Source organism: Melampsora larici-populina, assembly GCF_000204055.1.
Source record: "Melampsora larici-populina 98AG31 unplaced genomic scaffold MELLAscaffold_5, whole genome shotgun sequence".
Taxonomy (NCBI): domain Eukaryota; kingdom Fungi; phylum Basidiomycota; class Pucciniomycetes; order Pucciniales; family Melampsoraceae; genus Melampsora; species Melampsora laricis-populina.
In genome coordinates, this window is record NW_006768769.1 from 1,717,372 (window position 1) to 1,739,174 (window position 21,803).

At 39.7% G+C, this 21,803-nt stretch overlaps 3 protein-coding genes across 3 annotated transcripts; all 3 read left to right on the plus strand.

Moving 5' to 3' along the window:
- Positions 1-675: 675 nt before the first annotated feature.
- On the plus strand, positions 676-2,634 carry MELLADRAFT_103219 (uncharacterized protein; the record flags this gene model as incomplete). The annotated part of the gene is made up of 5 exons (XM_007405962.1): positions 676-714; positions 778-922; positions 1,970-2,224; positions 2,297-2,412; positions 2,491-2,634. The coding sequence occupies 5 exons, from the start codon at positions 676-678 to the stop codon at positions 2,632-2,634; spliced, it is 699 nt and encodes a 232-aa protein (XP_007406024.1).
- Positions 2,635-11,664: 9,030 nt separating this feature from the next.
- On the plus strand, positions 11,665-11,942 carry MELLADRAFT_93586 (uncharacterized protein; the record flags this gene model as incomplete). Its single annotated transcript, XM_007405963.1, has 2 exons — positions 11,665-11,723; positions 11,813-11,942. The coding sequence occupies 2 exons, from the start codon at positions 11,665-11,667 to the stop codon at positions 11,940-11,942; spliced, it is 189 nt and encodes a 62-aa protein (XP_007406025.1).
- Positions 11,943-14,223: 2,281 nt separating this feature from the next.
- MELLADRAFT_42185 (uncharacterized protein) lies at positions 14,224-16,297 on the plus strand (the record flags this gene model as incomplete). The annotated part of the gene is made up of 6 exons (XM_007405964.1): positions 14,224-14,452; positions 14,541-14,566; positions 14,657-14,887; positions 15,001-15,112; positions 15,193-15,300; positions 15,390-16,297. 6 exons carry the CDS (start codon positions 14,425-14,427, stop codon positions 15,443-15,445), a joined length of 561 nt encoding a protein of 186 aa, XP_007406026.1.
- Positions 16,298-21,803: the final 5,506 nt, after the last annotated feature.

Genomic DNA, 21,803 nt, shown 5'->3' on the forward strand with positions numbered 1-21,803 from the left:
CGGCTAAGACATGTACCTTAACACATAACAAAACCTTAGGGCTATGCTTGTATCCACACTTTTTGGAATCCGCCTGCGGAGCACGTGTCACACCGCGGGAATTAACTTGTTTGAAACCCCATTGAGTGAAATTTTGGTGTCCGGGTTCAAAATTTCCTCAAATCAAGAGACTTGTTCACAACTTGTTAGCATTAGGTTTGCCAATTTCCCTTGGGCTATACTCTGTACTCTGCTGGCCCCGTGTATGTGCAGTCACATGATAAAACAACAACCCCTTTCACCATTGTACTCACCTTCACCTTCCTTTGTCAAGCCTTGATCAACCAAATACAAGAAAAGAGTTCAGTGGGGACAAGATAAGGAGTGAGATCGTTGAACGGTCGGAATTAAAGGTTTTGAGAGTGCGGTGTATGTGTATGTATTGTAGTGTACTCAAGGGAAATCAGTGAACCTGATGCTAACGAGTTGTGAACGAGTTTCACGATTCAAGGAAATTGCAAACCCGGACACCGAAATTTTGCTCAATCGGGTTTTGAACGAGTTAATTCCCGCGGTGTCAGCTGGCCGCTCCCATCTTCCCACTTTCATGGGTCTACGCCGACATGTGCTTGACTCTCCACAGGCAATGCACAGATAAAATGGCATGTACTCACATTGTTCATCTGAGAACAAAACATGAAGGGTCTTGGACAACTTGACACCCAAGATATGAGTGTGGATGTCTTGAAATGATAGGTACAGGCCAATCTTGAGCATGATGGTATCTGCTCTATGTAGACTTCTCGGAATTTTGCTTTAGATCAAGGCCTTGAGCTATGTTCCAACCGAGACCTATCCAATTTGCAACTTCGACGTGAGCCATCCGTGTCAGTTTCCCTCACCGCTCAACAAGGAAGTGCTACTGGTTATGGTGTCTTGGTGCGTTTGTTTACCATGACAGTTCATTATCATTTTGCCTGGTAGTGTCTTCATAAGTTGACAGATTGGTGAATCAAGTAAACAAATATAACAAAGAAGCATTGATTGATCAAGAAAAGAAATATGACCAGAGCAAAAAGATCACTCAAATGAAATGTATGACAAGAGTGATCGAAGTAATACTATTACATAATAGATACTACAAATTATCAGCATACCTTCAATCAAATCTTGCGTGTGATTTAGTGAATCATTACTTGAAGCCCAATCTTACCTTTTTTAATTCTTATCATCTAATCTCTTTCGCCTACTTCCATTGATTAAAAAAGTCAATCACATGTCAGTATATAGATTTTATTAAACGCAGATAAAGAGAAAGGGGTTTGATTCAATTACTTGATTTTTTCACATTTAGTTTGATCAATCTCATTTAACTCATGGACTTGAATAGTTTGCTAATTTTTCAATTCATTTCTCTTTCAAAACGAAGAGCAATCTACAATCTTTGGCACCCAAGTTAATTCATAAGTTTTGAACGTAATACTCTGAGTTTTTATTCTCATGGTGATGATCATAGGATTTGCTAATGACTTTTTCCATGCTGCTAAGTCCGTTGTATCATTGATATCGTGGTTTAGATTTTGAATCGTTTTAAATTTAAACCTTCAGTTTGTTGAGTTCTTGGCGTTGGCTCGGTAAGGGTAAGGGTCGTCTGTCGTTTAAATCGCGTTGTAGATGAAAAATCTCAGGCTGAATGAAGCTGCGAGTGCGACGCCATGGCTTGCTGGAGGTGTGACACCCGGTACTACCAAGCCCGCGCGCAGCATATGCATCCCCGGGCCCACCTGGTACAAGGCTATTCCGGGTTAGGTGATGTCTATACGCCGTGCTGTATCATCACCTGAGAATTCTCACGTGAGAATTCTCACAGAAAATTAAACTTAACAAAGTCCCACGCTCGCGCATCCGCGAGGCGTGGGACTTTGTTAAGTTTAACAGAAAATACGATTCCCCGATGCTCCCACTGATTCATTGGTTCTTAAAAACTCAGATCAATCAAATCAAATCATGACGTTCAAAAACCCGAAAGAAACGTTCGCCAGTTATAATTTACAAGATCAAGAGCATCCTCTCAAGAAACAAGAAGCAAATATTTTAGAGTCATTGAACCGTGAAATTGCCACCAATGGCGAACAGACGCGCACGGTGGCACTCTACAAGAACACTTTAGGGGAGATTTACATCATTATGGGTCGATTGGACGAAGCGCAAAAGATGCTCGAGGCAGCTGAAATAATTACCCAGAGTCAGCTTAAACCAATCCTTCCTTACGGATGACCTCAATTTGATGTTATTGCACTCAATCCTCTTCATTCAGACCCCAGTACTCGCGAAAATCTTGGTAAAATCTTTGAGATGCGAGGTGATTATGAACAATCAATTAAGTGGCGTAAGATGGGTGCTCCTAATGCGATGGTTTGCTCACATTCTGGAGTAAGTCTTCACTTCAAACAATATCGGACATTTCAACGTGTGATTAACTCATGAAATTATATCACCATTATATTATAGTGCCTTGAATTGGGTACAAGTACTTTGGCCGAGCTTTCACATTGTGCTAGATGCAAGTGTGTCTTCTATTGCAACGCTACGTGTCAGAAGAAGGATTGGAACAGACACAAGAAGTACTGCAAGGCTTCTGCTCCAACCGCGTGAATTCAATCTCAAGAAACATCACACAAATTTCCTCGCTATTGAGAAAGAATTCCTGCACAGTATGTAACAATATATAGTCTTTGTGAAGAAGATAATCTGCCTTTGTATTTCATTTACCTGTCCTGTCTTATCACACATCAAAATGACTTCAGGTTTTACATTTAAAATCTCTCGCTATTATAGGACTCAGAGATGATACCTATCAATAACCTGTTGCAAGTGTTTAGGCAATTTTCATCTCTTCACCTGTTTGCTTGTGCTCTTGAAGTGGTTTTTGCATCTTCAAGATTGTGCATACCTCTCTTTGATCAAAGATGACATTCCTGCTAAGCTTGAATAAGCTTTCCTTCCTGCATTGTATGGTAGTTGCCTGCCAAATATGATGGTGACCCAGAGAAACCTTCGAGGATCTCTGATTTGAGGGTGCTGATGTTGTATATACATTATCAGCCGCAAAATTAGCTCAACAAAGCCGCAAAAGATCATAACTTGTGGTACTTAACAATACGGGTGAGATCACTGACTTGGATCAGATTCAGCTTGGCTGCAATATGTTTGCAGAATCAGTGTAGTGTGGCAACCTGACTTGGGTAAATTCTTCATTCCATAGTTGACCCCTGGAGTAGATAAGGAAGACAAATCAGTAGATCTCCAGGCTTGAAGTTGTATGAATCAGATGCAGCTGGTCTAGATGGAAAGATCAATCCAGCGCCACCACAGTTGAAGGAGACACTGCCAACATATTGGGGAATTCTGACTTTGTACCACTACATCTAACTTTTGCGCAGTGACTGTGCAATCACGTCTTTCCTATTTGTCTCTACCATCATCAACCCACCTTCACCCTTCCTAAAATCAACAAAAACACCTCTCTATAGCTCTTGGAATCCTCTTATGCCACCTGATCCTCACCTTCTCACCCGACCAAAAAGATCGTATCCAACCTTGTCAAAAATGGACACGTTAGACACGTTTGATAACGCAATGCAGACTGACATCAAAATGGATGCCAAAACTACTGGAACCACATCTAAGAGGCCTACTCACCGTCTAGCAAGCATGGACGTCAATAAATTATGGGACCAACTACTTACAGACAAACAGGAGAATGGGGATGTGATTGTACCGGCAAACTTAGTACCTACTATGTCGGCGTTGCTGTTATCAATGAAAGAAACGGCTCTACAAATGAATGCAATTGAGGCCCAGCTCAAAGCGTCAAGTGTAGCAACTCAGCAATTAGACAACCTTGAAAGACAACTTCGTGGATTGATTAAAAACAAAACAGAACCAGTCAACCCACAACCTATCCCAAACGGCCTACCTGAAAAACCAAAAACCTGGGCAACAGCAGCAATGAATGGTCTGAAGATTACGTCAAACAAGTCACCACAACCGCCGCCACCTAATCAGATCATTAACGTATTCAGACTGAGTCAAGTTGTAATTTGTGCAATTGAAGGCAAGAAGCCTTTCAATGGAGTCAAACCAACAGAAATTGTTCAAAGGGTCAATCAGGCTTTAAGTCAACTGGAAGTAATGATAGGACACAAACTAGAAGTCAAAGGAGCAGCAAGCCTGCCTTCAGGAAGTATTAAGCTTTTCACAACAACACGAGCAGAGGCCAACTGGTTACTTGAAAATAGAACAATGTGGTCAACAATAGCTGTGAATTTATCACATCACCTGCAGTTTTCCCAGTTGTTATAGACTCAGTTCCCATGGACAAAGACAAATACCCCAAGACAGAAATTATCAAGAAAGTCATTGCCAAACAGAACCCAATCCCAGAAACAACAATTCACTCAATCCGTTGGCTAAGCAAACCATAACCTGGACAGACAAGTGGTTCATTTTTAGTCAATTTATTAGATAAAGAGCTGACAAACAAGATGATTTGGGGCTCAGTTTATTTTGATGGAAATAGCTTAAGGGTGAGGGCATGTAAAAAGAACCAAGTTCAATGTTTTTTTTGTCAGGAAACAGGCCATATTAGTCTGAAATGCAAAAATGATTTTCTTTGCAAGAAATGTGGTGCTACCCATGATTCACGAATGTGCCTAACTCCCCCAGCTGAACGTCCACATTGTGCGAGATGTATTACTCATGACACTCAACTGAACCCAGATACCCAGATTGACAAGAACAATGAAAAATATGTGCATTCAGCTTCAAGTACCAATTGCCCAATTTGATCACAAAGCCTACAAAAATCATCAATACAATCATGTTAAGAAACAACCAAGTTCAGGATGCACGGAGTTCTGAATTTTCATTTCCCTCCTTTTTCATCTTTTATTCCACCCCAGAGACCATCATATACAGCGCCGGAAAATATACTGACTGATGACCTTCCAACACACACAGATGACTCAAAAATATTAATTGCTCAACTTAATTGCTTTAATGGAAAGACAATAGTAGAAAATATTCTAGCTGACAAGAAGTACACAATTTTGATATTACAGGAACTGTGGATAAATCCACACAATCTGAATCTCATGAAACATCCAGCATGGCACAAAATATCACCCTACAATTACAAACCAAAAACATATGGAGACAAAATCAGAACAGGTATTTACATATCAAAAAAATACCGTCATGGCTAATCAAAATTTTACCTAGTAGATCTCCACTTCTAACAGTGGTTGAAGTGGCAATACCAAATGGAATAATCCCAAAAATACAAATAATTTCAGTCTACATCCCTCCACGCCACAACACAGGCATTCCAGTCCTGAAAGAGTGACTCTCAACATATAAAGATCAAAGAAAGGCTACCGTGATGGGCATGGACACCAATCTACACCACCAAAGTTGGAACCCTACAAACTATCAACATACACATCCACAATCCAAGGAGCTTATACACATATGTGGCTCTGATGGCTTCAAAGTTAATTCTCAGCAACATGTACCAAGCTTTTATTCAAAATCAGGAAGATCTGCAACCACAATTGATCTCACGTGGATTAACCATGAGCTTGCAAAACACAAAGTGACAGGATTAACAATTGATGAAAACTACGACTCTGATCATCAAGCTTTACTGACCAGAATTGAACTGGGAGCAATACCAGAACCACAAACCCATAACTTGGCAACCCTGGAAAACATGGGCAAAGCCAGTTTTCACAACAATGTAGAAAATCAGCTGAGTAATTTCCCAGAAATTTTCCAAACAACCAACAAGATTCATGCAGGAATTAAACAAATCACAGATTCAATAATTGGAGCCTTCATCAGACAGGGCAAAACAGTCAAGACCAAAGCCCACAGACACAAAGCCTGGTGGGACAAAGAGAAAATAGGTCCCCCAATTCGCGAGAAGAATAGAGCGAGAAGATGGATGATTCTTAGTAGAACATGTGGAGCCAAGAAGTGCTATTTGGAATGGGACAACTATGTCAAAAGCCTGACATGAACATAAACAAAACCACTGGAGAGCGTTTTTGGCTAACACTCAAGGCAGTTTATCATTTAAAGCTTTCAAATACACAGAACCACATGGATTGAACGCTATTGCGCCACTGTATAGATAAGATAGAACGCTAGCAACGGATAAAAACGAAAAAGCTAAGATACTATTTCAAGGAACTTCAGTTGTACAAAATGAATGTGATGAAAATGACATACTGGCATCACAACCACAAACAGGTCTACTAGAATTCCCTTCATTAACCAAATATGAGGTCAAACAGATAATAGGGAAGCTACCTTCAAAGAGAGCAAAGGGCAAAGATGGCATACCCAACAAACTCCTAAAAATAGCTAAGTTGATCCTTACTCCAAAAATAACACAACTTTTCAACACATGTCTGAAATTTGGATACTTTCCAAAAGCATGGAGAAAAGCAACAATGGCCATATTAAGGAAATACAACAAAGATGATTACTCAGAACCTGGAGCCTACAGACCAATTGCTATGCTGAGTTGCATTGGAAAAATACTCAAAACAAAATTAGCTCAAAGGTTGTCCTATTGGGCTGAAACCCAACAGGTGATAGCTCAGGGCCACATGGGAGGTAGATGTCAACATAGCACAGATGATGCTTTTATAATAATGACATTGTGGATTCATCAAAAATGGAGGGAAGGTAAAGTGGTATCAGGCCTATTTCTGGATGTAAAGTCTGCTTACCCTTCAGTTCACAAAAGAAGACTTGCACACATTCTCAGATCAAATAGATGTCCAGACTATTTAATACATCAGATAGATTTGTACCTAAAGGATAGAACCACCAAACTAAGATTGCAAGATTTCTTATCTGATGATTTTGATATACATGACGGACTCCCACAGGGGTCACCTTTATTGGTAATGTTATCTATCTTGTATAATTTATCATTACTGATAAAAGTGGAAATCACATTACAGGCAAATAAAATATCTCTAGGATTCATAGATGAAGTGACACACCTGGTCGCAAACAAAGACATTGATTTGAACATCATGGAACTAGAAGACAAGGGTGACCAATCTTTAGAATGGGGGCGACAACACAGAGGACTTTTTGATCGGAAAAAAGCCCAACTGATGCACTTCACCTACAAGAAACACCTAAATCCAAGCATCATGTTTGGAGATCACGCACTCCAGCCTAAGACAATAGAACTTCAATGGTTAGGACTTTGGCTAGAACCAAAACTAACATTCGGACCACACATCAACAAACTTCACCAAAAAGGAAAAATGACCTTAGCTCAACTAAGCCAAATATTTAGATGCTACCACGGGATGAGTCCAAAGGAGACAAAGACTCTCATCACAGAAGTGTTAAAACCCAGACTTTTATTTGGAAGCATTGTCTGGTTTAATACAAGAACTAAAAGTAAAGTAACAAAAATCTTCAATTTAATCCAAAATGCGGCTAAAGAAATCCAAAAAATAGATATATTCAATTACCAGATTGTGTTCAAGATATGACTCAAAATCCATCCTGGAGTAGCCGCCTGCCTGGACACACACAGCCACAATGCCATCCATGGATATGGCTGCCAACGCTGACCATCTGAAGGCCTGAGTTGGCCTCTGGAGACGTGGTGTACATTGTCCAGTAAGTGCATGCGCATGAGTGCGATACAACCACCGATTCGAGATGGCTGTTTCATCTGAAAAGTGTAACACATTAGTCCTGGTGTAATTTATATGGAACAAGAACATCAGAACCTCAGCTTACCAGCAAAGACAAGACATTGCGGATCTGTTCCAGCAATCTCTTCAATGTAAGCACCACGGGCAGTCGCAGATTGGTTCGGATGAACTGTGCGGGTTTTTTTTCTAGTCCAACACAAGCGATGTCAAATTTCCATGCACAGCGTCGCCAGGGAGACCGTCCTTCCAAAGGTTTCTTGAATCTTGTCCCTGAGTTCATCAAGATACAGACACTACATGCAAAGTGCTGACCCCACAGATGTGGGGTCGCGGTGACGCCGCACAAAACCCAAGGGGGGGTCTTGCAAAAGCGGGGGGTTGATCCGGGGTCAGCGCGACCCCGCACCCGCGGCGTCACCACCTTGCATGTAGTGAGAGTTTGGTCAAGCTCAAGGGCTTGCAAAATAAATTCTTTCTCAGGGTCTCCTAGAATTGAAGGTGCCCCAGGGTGCAAGTGATCCAGAGGATTGGTCACCACCGCACATGTTGTGTGAAAAATCTCAAACCAACGACGGACCATGGTGAGTGAGAGGTCAATTCCAGTGGATTGAACAATCTTGGGAAACGTCTTTCCTTGCAACACCATCCGTACAACAAGGAGCTTGATGTCGGTGCTGTAAAGGTTCTTTGGCATGGTGAAGATTGAAATTGTGAGGTTGATTTGATTGTATGTGAAAAGAAAAAAGACAAAATGTGTTGAGGTTGCAGGGAGATCTTTTGGTATTGGGGTGCAATCAAGATAGAGAAATGGGGGTAGATAACCACAGAAAGAGGTCGAGAGGGCAAGAGGGCAAGAGGAGTATGAGTATGAAGGGTTTCCATACCAACTTTTTTGTAACAAGCCTAGTGTGAGAGCCCAGCGTGTAGTCGGGGCAGGGAAATGTCAATTGTGATAGTTTTATCCCACAGTGCATTTGGTCAAAAACGAGTTTTTTGAGTTTTTGCCAGATTTGGATTAAAACCCAACACAACACTTGACATCAAAAAATTACCGATGGTTCTTGAATCAGCTGTAAGTTGGTGTAATGTTGGGGAATAAAAGTCGGTAAATAATTCAGTTACAAAATCCAAGGACTCCTCGGATTTTTGTATCCAAGCCAAATATGTTGGCAGTGGGGTGGCCCATGTGTATGGACTCTTGGTTCAGTCTGTTCCCTGTCCACACAGAATCACCTCTTTGCATGTAGTGAGAAGCATGAGTGCCTCCTTCCATTGTGATTATGCTTTCCATAAGGCTACTTACTCAACTTTGAGTCTGCATTTCTTTTTAGCTTGGATTTTAATTTTTTACAAGTCCTTTTTTTGCTTGTTGCCATAAAACAAAATGATAACAATAGGACAGATGTGTTGATTGTCTTTGTCTGTGTCAGTTCTATTGGATATAAACAATCTTATCAAAATATGAAGCACAAGGTCCTGCCATTGATAGCAATCCAAATTTGTAATGAACAGATTGGTTTTTGACCTCCTAAATTTTGTCTATTGCTACAATGAATGAAATTATCTTCATCCAATGTGGTTTTTGATAAGAAATATAAAATTATACAAATTATGGTGATTTTTCACCTTGTTAATTAGTAAGAACAAAAACTACCATAAAAAGCAGTCTTCAATAGAAATATACAGAAAATGGGGAAAAAAATATGTATACATTGAGGTCAGCATTGGTCTGGGAGTTGAAAGCAACTCTTTTATGAGGCATATCTCAGGCCTTGCCCAAACTGCCTATCAGTACGAGCAAAAACTAAGACAGAAAATTGAAATGTGATAAATATCACTGTAGGCATATTCCAGCGCTCCAAGGTATGCCTGAAAGACAAATTTTGGCCTGGCCCATTACTTTGGATTGGCTCCTTGGGTGGATCTTTGATTGGAGGCAAAATGCAAGGATGCCTATATGAGACAAAAGGAGGGATCACATATTGAGGTTAGCATTGGTCACAGAGTTGCAAGCAATGGTTCAGTGTGACATGGACTTCTAAGTGCTAGGGCTGGGACCAGGTTTGAGCTTCCTAGCCTTCCTATAAGAAATTCAATTGAGTCAAATTTAACAAAATTGTCAAAATCATGAATGGGATTGAGAAAAATTTGACTTATAAGAGATGGAATGTTATCTTATTGTATTGTTCTTACAAAAGAAACCCTGGATTGTCAGGAGACAGCAGGTTTGCCTGACGTGGTCACACAAAGCCTTTGCTTCTTGAAGGGTGGAACATGCATTTTTGTGTTCACAATATCCTGAAGCACAATTGATTTATTCATTGATCAGCAAAGGTTAAAAAAGGTCATCAAGCAAGAAGCAAGAAAGTCTCACATGGTTTGATGTCAGACCAAAGAAGCTTGATCAGATGAAGGTTATCTTTTTGATGGGGTTCAAGCTAAGAGGAGGATAAAAGATTGATAATTGGTAAGGAAGGCACTGATCCAGCACTGATGATGTGATCTCAATGCTACATGCACGTATGGAATTTGAACATACTAGAGAATATGCAAGCATTCCTGCACAAGTCCAATTGTCATATCACTTCAATTTTCAACTCTATGGCTGATACCTTGATTTCAACACAAAAACCAAAAACAACACAGAGTTTACAGCATAACCTTACATAAAACCTCATGACTCATGTACCCCCAATGTTGAGTCTTTCAACCTTGACTGAAGAAATGTTCAAATATTGTATTCATCACTGAAGAACAGAATAAGTGCCAACACCGTGTCTGTGTAGGCTTTGCTAGTTGACGAGCGCACACCAACTCCCTTTGAGGCAGAAAGGGAAGTCGTGCGCGCTTGTTGACAAGCAAACACTACCCGGACACGGTGCAAGTTTCCTGTATCATAGCTTTCTGGAGAGTAAAGTTTGAAAATTGAGAGGAAAAAAATATGTGTCAAGATAGATAAAAGTTGAATGACTGTGAGTTGCTGGATGATTTGTGTAGATGGCAATTTAGAATAATCATAGGATGGGACTAGATTGTGTCTTTTATAACCTGATATGAAACCCATTTCAAAGGAATAACCAAATCAAAGAAGACCCTAACAAGCAAAACACCAATGAATTAGATACAAAAGAGTAGGAAGACTGCAGAAAGTAACAGGAAAGTCAAAGACAAGAACATGAGATGGGTAGGAATTTTCAATAGCACAATACGCACAATAATTCAAGAATTGGCAAAAACATAATATGCACAATAAGTCAAGAATTGGCAAAAACATAATCAATGGAACAGAATGGAGGGTAAGGTGGGGTTAAAATCTCCTTGCTGGCGTGGAACAAAGGTTGAAGTGAGGTGTGTGAAGCCTATTGATTGAATTCTGCATTGAATAATGAAATGCACAAAAACTTAACAAAAGGTGAATTTATTGGAGCAGGAGTGAGAGACCTCATTTTGACAAGGCATGATGGTAAAGTTGATCCAAAATATGAAGACCAAGAAAATTCCATACCAAATATTCATGATATAGTGACTCACATAATGAACCAACAGGAAATGAATACATAACAAAGAGTATCTGAATATAAAATCTGGACTACAAAAGCCAACCGTGAGACCCATTGACTGAAATAAAGTAAGGTAGCAACTGTATCCGCTGTTGGACCCAAGCAATGGGGAAAAGGAGAGACCAGAAAATGTGTGAGTAATCCACCTTTTTGCTATTTAGATGTAATTTTTTGTTTGACATCTCACACTTTTAGACATTCTACAATTAAGACTCTGACCTGGTAGGCCCAAAGCCTTTGGGAGTTGGCCACAAGAAACCAATATTTATAATAGCCGCATGGGACATTGGGCTGGCCCAAATCTCACTGTAGCAATTGATCTTGGGTGGAACTGAGATCCACAAACAATTGAGAAATTGAGAGAACATAGAATGACACCAATCTTGTATCAGCAAGCTGCTGTTATGGCTTGTGACATTGCTTCCGTTCAGTAAGTCATTCTTTTGACAATTTTCATCATTGGTTAACAATCACTCATTGAAAGACCTGTTTCTTACTTTGGATTGGGGTTCTGATTAGTTACCTCAAAATTCTGCTCCAACACAAAGGTTTGAATAAATTATTTGATGGAGTTATCAGAGCTGTCTTGGCTCCTGATCCATGTGAAAAGACAACAAAGGAACATTCCAAGGGTTGCACAATTTGTTGAAAGATATCTATAAACACAAATCCATGATTTAAGACCATCACTTGGTTTCTTTTTTTCTCTTAACCAAAAAAATAAAAACTGCTGTGGTTTTACTCTTCACCGTTTTTTGTCATTTCAACTTTGTTTCCATCTCACATCTCTCTCAAATCAACTCATATTATTTTCCATTTTTTGAAAATAGCTCTGTCTTTCTTGCAATCTCTTTCACTCTTACTGTATCATCTTTAACATCTCTATTTTATTATTGTGATTTTTGAAATCATGTCTTTTCTCCCATTTCTAACATGTGGTTTTTTTGTGTGTGTCTGCTTTTTTGTCTTTACACTTGTGTGTGTGTATGCAATGAGAGAATGTACAAACTTTTTGTTTTTCTTAACAAAGCATATAATAAGATAACATAAAAAGCCCTTTTCCCACATCCATCTGCATCTTAAGAGCACCCAATATGGTTGTGTTAACAATATGATTTAGTGTCATTTTAACACTATATTATACACAGGTCTACTATGGGCCTATTTTAGACTTGTGCTCCCTGTGAATGTTTTGAATCATGCATCAGAGTTGTCTAAATCTACAAAAGCTCAAATCAAGTTTTATCCTAGACTTTTGGTATATCAAATTGGTCAACAGTCATCTATCCAGCTCTACACCCAACACCTTCACTTGAAAACTTCCCTCTGGCCTTGAGATACCAGCATAGCAACAGTGGGTCTTCCCTCTGAACCTTCCAAATCATATTGTGCTTGTTTTTTCAAAAAAGCAAGCTTGCTCAATTGATCTTACTGAAATCAAGCAAGGCAGTCTTGTTGCTCATGCTCAACATATGAAACCTGCAGTTGACAGGCATCAATCTGTCTGGTAACAAGAGAAGTCATTGGTGGGTAAGATACAATACTTTGATTGACATTTTTGCCATTGGGTGTAGCTTGTATGGTAAAGCAGCTCATAGTGGATTTCATGTGTTTAACAATTTAATTGTTACATGCATGATTTAATCTTGCGGCCAGGAACACAAAACTTACAATAAAACATCCTCATGATAATGATAGTGGATGTTCTAAAACCATCAAATCCAGTCATCATAAGCACTGGATACCAGATTGGGCACCCGAAAGTTTGCTGCTCAAGCCAAAGGCGACCCTAACCGGGTTTGGCTCGGCTCCGGGTCAGAGCCCCACCTACCATACACCGTTCGGACACCAAGAGATGAAGGAGAAGAGGAAATTTATTTGAATCCTGCATTTGGTTGTGTCGTGTAAGTCAGACAGATGTCACAATTAATCTCAAACTTACTGCCGGGCGCATGGAGCACGATTTGATTTTGAAGACTTGTCGATTTCCTTCTTTTTGCAATTCACTGTGGAGTACAACCGGGCGGGAAGATCCCTTTTACAGTCAAACCGGGAAAGCTTGACCAATTTTGCCCGCAAAACTCGAGCAAATTGGCGGGGAATTGGTGGCAAGCTTTTCCGGTTTGACTGTACCTGCGTTGTAAATAGAACCTCGAACATCGGCTTCCGTTCCCTTATGATCATGATTCCATCACTGACTGTTCCCTGTTTAAACTTTATCTTGATTCTTTAATTTTGCCCCAGAGGTCAGATGGCATGAGACCTCATGAGACGCGGCAGGTTGTTATGTGACTCTGGTCCTCGTTTGAGCTGGCCAGTACAGCTCAAAAACGAGTGGACTTTGTACCCTCCGCAATATAATGTTGGATTTACAAGCGCGATAAGTCTATATAGGACAGATCAGGTGGAGTGAAGATACCGCGTGATGTAAAAACAAAACCCATGCAAAGATTTTCCTCAAGTGGCGCTGCTTGGAGAAATGTCAAAATAAGCCAATTTCGACCCCGAGCTCTTTTTTGTTTCAAACCCTCTCATCCTGAGGACTAAATGAACCTAAAAGAACCCATTCATCTGCACTACAAATGCATTTGTTACTCAAAACAGTTTCAAAAATAGGATGTAGCCAAGCAAGGATGGATCTTGGAGCCAAGCAGGTTGAGATCTGCTCACAAGGTACCGTGGGAGGACCTTGTGTCATGAGAGGCCAGAACGTCAGCAGGTCACCGACCGGGCATGCAGACTGAGTGCAAACGTGATTCCCACTGCCAGAGAGGATAAGGTTTAAGAGAGAATTGAATGGTTAAAAGAAAACTACCAAATTAAAAGGAAAACCATGTTTAAGTGAGTTTTGATTTAAGAAATGGTTCAAATTTAGATTTTAAATTAACTTTGACCCGCTTTGCTTTAAGCTCAATAAATACATACACACCAAACAAATTAGATCACGTTAATCAGAACCTATTATTAAAACGAATCATCTCAACCTTTCCAGATTCCAATCTCAATCCATCGCATTCATCCATCCTCATCCATCCACTTCATCCTTTTATTCCAAGCTCACTCAATCATCATATCCATCATAACCACAATCTCATCCTACTCTTTCATATCTCAATCATTACCTATCCAAGATGGGTGCTGGTCTCTCCAAGGCACTCGGTTAGTCATCATTCTCATCACCATCCTCACTCGTTTTATGTTTTGTTGACCTCTTTACCTTTGACTCGATCTCATTACCATTCAATAGCCAAGATGTTCGGAAACAAAGAGATGGTTTGTCTTCACTTTCCAGGGTTCACTTTCAAATTTTCGATCTTCTGATCTTGCTTGACCGTCTCGCTTGTTGGTTTACAATCAATTCAGAGGATTCTTATGCTCGGTTTAGATGCTGCTGGGAAGACAACGATTCTTTACAAACTCAAACTCAATCAGAGCGTCACTACAATTCCAACAGTTGGTTTTAATGTTGAAACAGTCACGTACAAGAACGTAAAGTTTAACGTCTGGGATGTCGGAGGTCAAGATAAGATTCGTCCACTTTGGCGGCATTATTATACTGGTACCCAAGGACTGGTTTTCGTTGTCGACTCACAGGTAAGGTGGCTTTTCTTGATCGTTCGGCCGAGACGGCTTGTGCTTTTGACTTGGTCGACTCATAGCTTTCACGTTCTTCTCCTTTGTAATTCTCATTTGGGACTCATTCGTAGGATCGGGAACGTATAGAAGAAGCACGCCAAGAGCTACATAGGATTCTCAGTGATCGCGAAATGAAAGACTGTCTATTGCTCGTGTTTGCCAACAAACAGGACTTGCCAGGAGGTATGTAGTAAACTCGCATTTGTCAGACCCTATGGATCATTTCATCGAACTTGTGTTCGCATTCTATCGATTGTCTTCAGCCATGTCACCAACAGAGGTCACTGAGCGTTTAGGGCTCCATCGGATGAAAGATCGGTCGTGGTATTGTCATCCCAGTAACGCACTTGCTGGTGACGGTCTCTTCGAAGGTTTGTCGCTCGTGCGAATCAGTCCACAATGGAGCTTTCAACTCGATTCTCATCTTTTTGCTTTTGCTTGTCGATCGATTTGTCTCTAGGACTATCATGGCTGAGTCAGAATGTGAAGAAGCCTGGAACAGCTGCTACATCATAGGTTGCTTTCACTCGACGGATTCGCAGAGCCAAAGCTTTTTGATCTTCACATTCTTCACTTTTTCCCCTTTACAACTTCCTTGACTCATTTTCTTCTTACTTCGTTTTGTCTCGCGATGAGTTATCAAATAAATGGCTTTAAATCTTTCTTTTCTTATCGGATCAATTGGATTCTTCAAACCACATGTGTGGATCTCACTTCAAAGCTTGCAATATGTGAGAGTTTACGTTGTCTGTTGATGAAGAACAACGGACTATCGTATATATGTATGTGTGTTTGTGAAGGGCTCTTCACTTGAGCTAGAGCACTGGATGAGGGAGTGGGGAGTGTCCTTCAGATTTGTTTTGGTCACGAACTCGATTTTGTTAATCACTTGTCTCAACTTGTTTTTCAATATACTATGCGATGTTTTCTTCCTGCCCTGCTGTCAAGATTTCACTTTCTCATCAAACACTAGTTGATCATTGAATTGCATTTCTGAAAATGCTTACTTACCTGTGTGACTCTTGGTCTTGGTTCAGTGTCTCCCTTCCTTGATTTTATCTTTATTTTAAATTTCGGGTTGATAAGCATGTGCTTGTCTATGTTGTGTTGTTTTTTTGTTTTTGTTTTAATATTTGAATCTTGTGATTTTTTGTTTTGTTTCATTCTTTTATCTTTTATTATCATCACCAAATTCCAAAGCTATTTCTTACTGATTACTCTTTTTACTTGCAAAAAACAATTTGCATCACATGACTTTTTGACCTAAGTTTTATTTAATATTTATTGATTTGCTGTTCAAATTATTTATACTAACATACAGTCAACTCCCTCTAATTACATACAGTTTGGCGGGTGGTTTTCTCATGCACTTAAAGGAATATGCACTTATAGACCTCATTTTGGCTGGCAAACCCCTTTTTGGCGGCAAAAAATCCTATGCACATAGAGAATTATGCACTTACAGGGATATCAAGTTAGAGGGAGTTGACTGTAGTTGGTTTTCTACTTTTCTTTTGAGATCTTTGACAAGATAAAGGCGCGTGAAGTGGGTTGAGGGGATCTTGCCTAAGGCTTGTGATTGTTTTACCAATAGCATTGATGGACCATGCACCAAGCCTGCAGTGCAGGGCTTGGTTTGCCTTAGATTCAAACCACCATCTGATTTCACCATTACCAGACCAGAGGTGACCTTCAAGGCAAGGAAAGAGACTGACAGTGCTGGGCCCTAAGCCAAGATTGCAGGTATAAAACAAAAGCAAAATATGTACAGCCCTTTGCATAATTGATGACTTTGGAAAAAAAAACCTTGAGTTTTCAAATAAAAAACCTTGAGTTTTGTCAAAAAGCTGCTGAGTTTTTCAAAAAGTCGGTGAGTTTTTTTTGGAAACCTGGCTCAGTAAGTCTAAAAGAGAAAGAGCTCGCTCAGTTTTTGAAAAAAACTGAAAAAAACTCGCAGGTATTTTTGAAAACTCAAGTGTTTTCTCTTTTTCCAAAGTCATCAATTCTGCAAAGGGCTGTAAACTGAAGGGCTAATTGAGCTGAAGTATCTATAGTATAGCATCACGGTGGGACTTGGTGAAAACACATCTCAGGTAAGTTTCTCATGTGAAGCAGTGTTCACCAAACACTTGGAATTTGCCTTGGTATCAGATAAAGAAATAAAGGTCTTGGTGGAACAAATGAAAGATCAACAAGAGTTATACTTGAGACCTTTAACAAGAGATACAAAGTTTGATTGAGAAATACACCTATGATGATTTTTCCAAAGGAGCGCACTATTTGGCGCCCACTTTCGAAAATCCCTGACGCCCGCTTTTCTCGGTACTTTCCCGCGCGTTCAAGCCAAATTTGGCCGCAGCCGCAGCAATTATGAGAAACCGGGCATTAGCCTGAAACCGGTTTGCCACATCTCACCTCTCTCACTCAACATTCCTCCTAACTTGAAGACGACATACCAATATCAAATCGGACCACGGTTTGTCAGACTAATGAATCTTTTAAGAAAGTCACTCCTACAGATCTTGAACAACCGGTGATGCAACCTTCTCATCTCCAATTCTGAGGATGAAAATCTATTGAACCAAACATTTATCTTTTTTGAACTCCTATTTTGACTGATTACAGTTGAAGTTGTATCTTATGACCGTCTCATCATTATCATATTCAACCTCATCATATTTTAATCGATCCCGAGTCAAATGATTGTTGTGAATGTATCTTATTTTTTAATCTGGTTGATCTTGATTAGAATGATTGTTTGAACTTGTATCTTTTTGGCCTTGGTTGTTTCTGAGTACAACAGTCATTCATTTTAATTGAACTTTTATGACTGTTAACCACCTCACTCCAGGATTACATTGCAATCGGGGTCTTTGAAAAAGCAAATTAAGACATTGGATTTCAAAAACTATCAACAATGAGCTAGAACTATGGGCAAGTATGCTTGTCATAAACCATGGTCTAACTCGGGATGTGTGTACAATTAAAAACCGGTTTGAAACCGGGCTACGGAAAGATGTAAAATTTGAAAACCGGGCATTGTGTTTTCAAAACCGGGTGTTGTGTTTTCAAAACCGGGCGCCAAATAGTGCAATCCTTTTCCAAATACAACATCTGGAAACAATTACGGTTTTCAAAATTATATTTGATCCATAAGCCTCCTGGTCTAGAAGACTTTCTGAAATGAATCTAACCCTAACTGAAGGACTGAGTGAGATGAATCTGATCAATCTAGTATGACTCAAGAATGAACTCATTGATTTTTCAAAGTTTTGAAATGGAAATGTCAGTCTTGGTTGTTGAAAAATGAAATTTTGTCATTATCTGGGGATTTTTTTGGGGGACAGGCTCAAACTGTAAAGACATCAATATTGGTTTTCTCTGGGATGAGTGGCAAAAATGATGATCATGGATTTTGAGACTTATTGATGTATATATGTACCTGCTTGCTGAAGAATATTTGACTTTTGAGCTTTGACACACTCATTCATTGCTCAGTTGAGTACATATGCATAACAGTATGATCAGCTTTTTGGCCTCAGAAGCTTACTTTCCCCACAGTTTTGTGGACTATTTTTGAAGCATCACCACAGCTTGACCATTCATCTTCTGTACAGGGTCAAGGTAGGGTCACCTTGACCCTGTGGGAGATGAGTGGCTCTTGGGCCGACTTTCCAAAAAGACACAAAGTGGGCTTTCAGCTAGAGGATAATTATTAATATCATCTCAGTAGGTTAAAGTTGGTTATGATGTTCAAGTAAGTGGGCAAGCAAGGTGGTATATAAGCATGGTTGTTGAAAGACAAAGATAGGAATGGAAGAGGAAAAGAAATGAATCCAATGCTAATGAATCCAATTTCAGCAATGAATCCATCTTGTATGGGCTATAGGTTACACGCTAGATGATTATTTGAAAGAGGATGTTTCAGAGGTCATGGAAGAGAAGGTGAATGAGTTTACTCATTTGTGACTATATTTTGGATCATGATCTCAAGAACCTTCCAGGACAAAGAAGAGATACATCTCAAGTAGATTTTGTCATCTTGTAGGGTATCAGGTGTCGGACATGGAGATACATAGTGGGATGTGGGAGTACCTTTTCATCCTCTTTTTCAGGTAGAGTATAAGTATAGTTAGTGGTCTACTACAGAGATATATGTACACCATGTAACCTGTGTTCAACCATTGAAGTTACTCAAAATGTTACAGACTCTGTAACTTTGGATGAATCACAGGAAAATAAGTACTGAATTGTGTCTTGTTCCTCTATAATATCAACTGTGGTTTGATGATACAATTGGATACTTCACCATGACACAGACCTCACATATATTGTCTGAACTACTTGTACAATCAATGAATAGTAATGTATCTGTGTGTAAACAGAGAAAATGTATAATGTGATACATCTCCCAGCTTTGTCACTTCTTTACTTGTTTAGGGGTTCAGCTCACAGGATTCAAGGTGTTCAATAATTATGATTTCATACTCCACAAAGTTAAGCATTTTTTTTTGAAAAGTTTGGGTTGTGTACTGTCTCTATTGCATCATGTTGTTTCACGTTGATACAGCCTTGATTTGTTGGCATCTTCCCTAAATCAATTTTACCCTGAGATAAAGTGAACTTTTAAACAACAGGTACAGAAAGACACCTGGATGGAAATCAGTTGGTCTCCATTTCCGGTTACTTTGAGTTGAGTCAGGCACCAAACTCAGAAACTTTGAATCAGATTTGAGCAAAAGAAAACTCCTGAAAAACTACCCAAGAGCTGGAAAATTTGTATCTTTAAAGAGTCCTACATTGCTTACATACTACAACTTAAACAAGTCAAATCTTTTCAAAAGAGAGGATTTAGATTTAACTGAAATGGACACTATCTTCTTCAAATGCAAACTATTTTGCATGTGCATCTGTCCTGCAGATTTTGTACTTCCTCTAAGACTAAAAGCAGATGGGTGGTGTTCATGTAGCAAGATTTCCAGACACTGTGTTAAGCATTCTTTCAATTTGTAATCCCTGAGGTTACCTGCAGCCATGGATGAATTTGCCAATGGTGTTTTTCATTTTGTTTCGACTAGGTCAACTCTTTACTTGAACATGGTGATTTATCTGCATTCATGCTTGTTGAAAATCTGTAGAATCACTCTTACCAACATAAGGACCTGTTCCCCTCATTCTCCTTTTTGCACAAAGTATAGATCATCATTTGGAAAGCTTAATCCTACTACTAGTGGTAAGGTGTAAATTTACCATTGGGTATCATTTTCAAAGATATGTACAATCTGGGTAAGGAGTTATCTAGGGCCATACATAAGTCAAAACCCTATACATTTTGGCCCTATCCATCAAAGTAAAAGCAGATGTAGCTAAATTGTTGCATAGCTTCTACTAGTACTGGCGTGCATTGAGGTGAATGGTGGTTGACACTGCAAATATAAAGTATTTTTCCAAGGTGAACAATGATTAAAAATGCATAAAGTCTGCATTAGGTCTGCATTTTTCTGCATTAATTCTGCATTAATAATTTATTAATCATTTTGTGCATTAACTCAATCATTTTTCACCTTGGAAAAAAACATCATTTTTGCAGTGTGAATCTCTTTCCTTCCAATACATCTCTTGATGATTCAAATTATCATTTCATTTCTTCCAAGTTCTCCATTGAACATCAACCACTGTGCCTATGACAATATTTTTCAACATTGTTACCAATTCCCAGCACCTGATATGAAGTTGTGATCTACTTGCTCATACTAACTTCAGACTAAACCCCAAAGGTTAAACATCCAGACCTTCCCAGCTTATGAAAGTTTGGATTGACTGGGAAAGGAACTCAGATGTTTCCAAAATGACAGAACAGCAAGGGATGACATTGTGGGGCAGAACATAAGGCTGGAAGGCATTGAGAAAACCAGTTCAGAGATGGGGCTGGAATATAGGTGACAGAAGATTGGACCTGGGTTGATATGTAAAATTTCACCCATTGTGGCAATCAGAAGGGACTGGTCCGTGGCCATATAGTGGAGGCAGATTGACATCAGCAGGTAGTCACCAACTCAAAATGCTTTTTGTTATGAGACAACAAATTTAACCAAGTTCTATCATGCCTTGGGTCAAAAATGACAAATGATGTGCAGGTTTGATGATACATGAGGACACCAGAAAGCCCTTCTATGGTTGTCAAATGGAGGAAATTCCCCACATTGTAGCGTAGAAAGATGTAACCTCAATGACTTTAAAGATAAGGCAGAAGCTTCTGTTAGTGAAAGCAAACTTGACCAAGTCCCAAAAGGTGGACCTGACCACCAACTTCACCAAGTTGTTGATTAGGTCCACTTTTTTGTTTGGATGGTTTTTTGGGACTAAGTTCAGTCTGTAGTGAAAGGGTGTTTGGAATTTAAAAAATGACCATACATGTGCAGCCAGAGTTGACAAATTCATGAATTTATATAGATGAGTTGCAAAGTGTCATAGCTAGCTTGCCTTTGTGGAAGTCAAATGTTTTAAGAATGTTGTCCCATTTTTATGCTCAACCTTGATCAAATTTGGTCAGTCTCAAGTTTCAACAAAATCCTTACTTCTCTGGCTCTTGAAATGAGATTTTGATTCCGTGATTATGTAGTCAGCTCAAGGCTGCTCAAGGGGAGAAGTGTGTACATCCATGGGTTATTCCTTAGCTTGAACAAGCCCTCTCTGCGCAGAAGGTACGAAGCAGATCAGAGGGGCTTGGGACTAATCGTCAAATTCTGGCACGGAGACTCCAAGGATTAAGTCCTCTTAAGTCGTTTTTTGCTTTTTCCCGGTCTCCTCGCTGATAAACACCAATGAGGCGCGCGGACGTGGCCGCGCAGAGAGGGCTTGTTCAAGCTAAGGT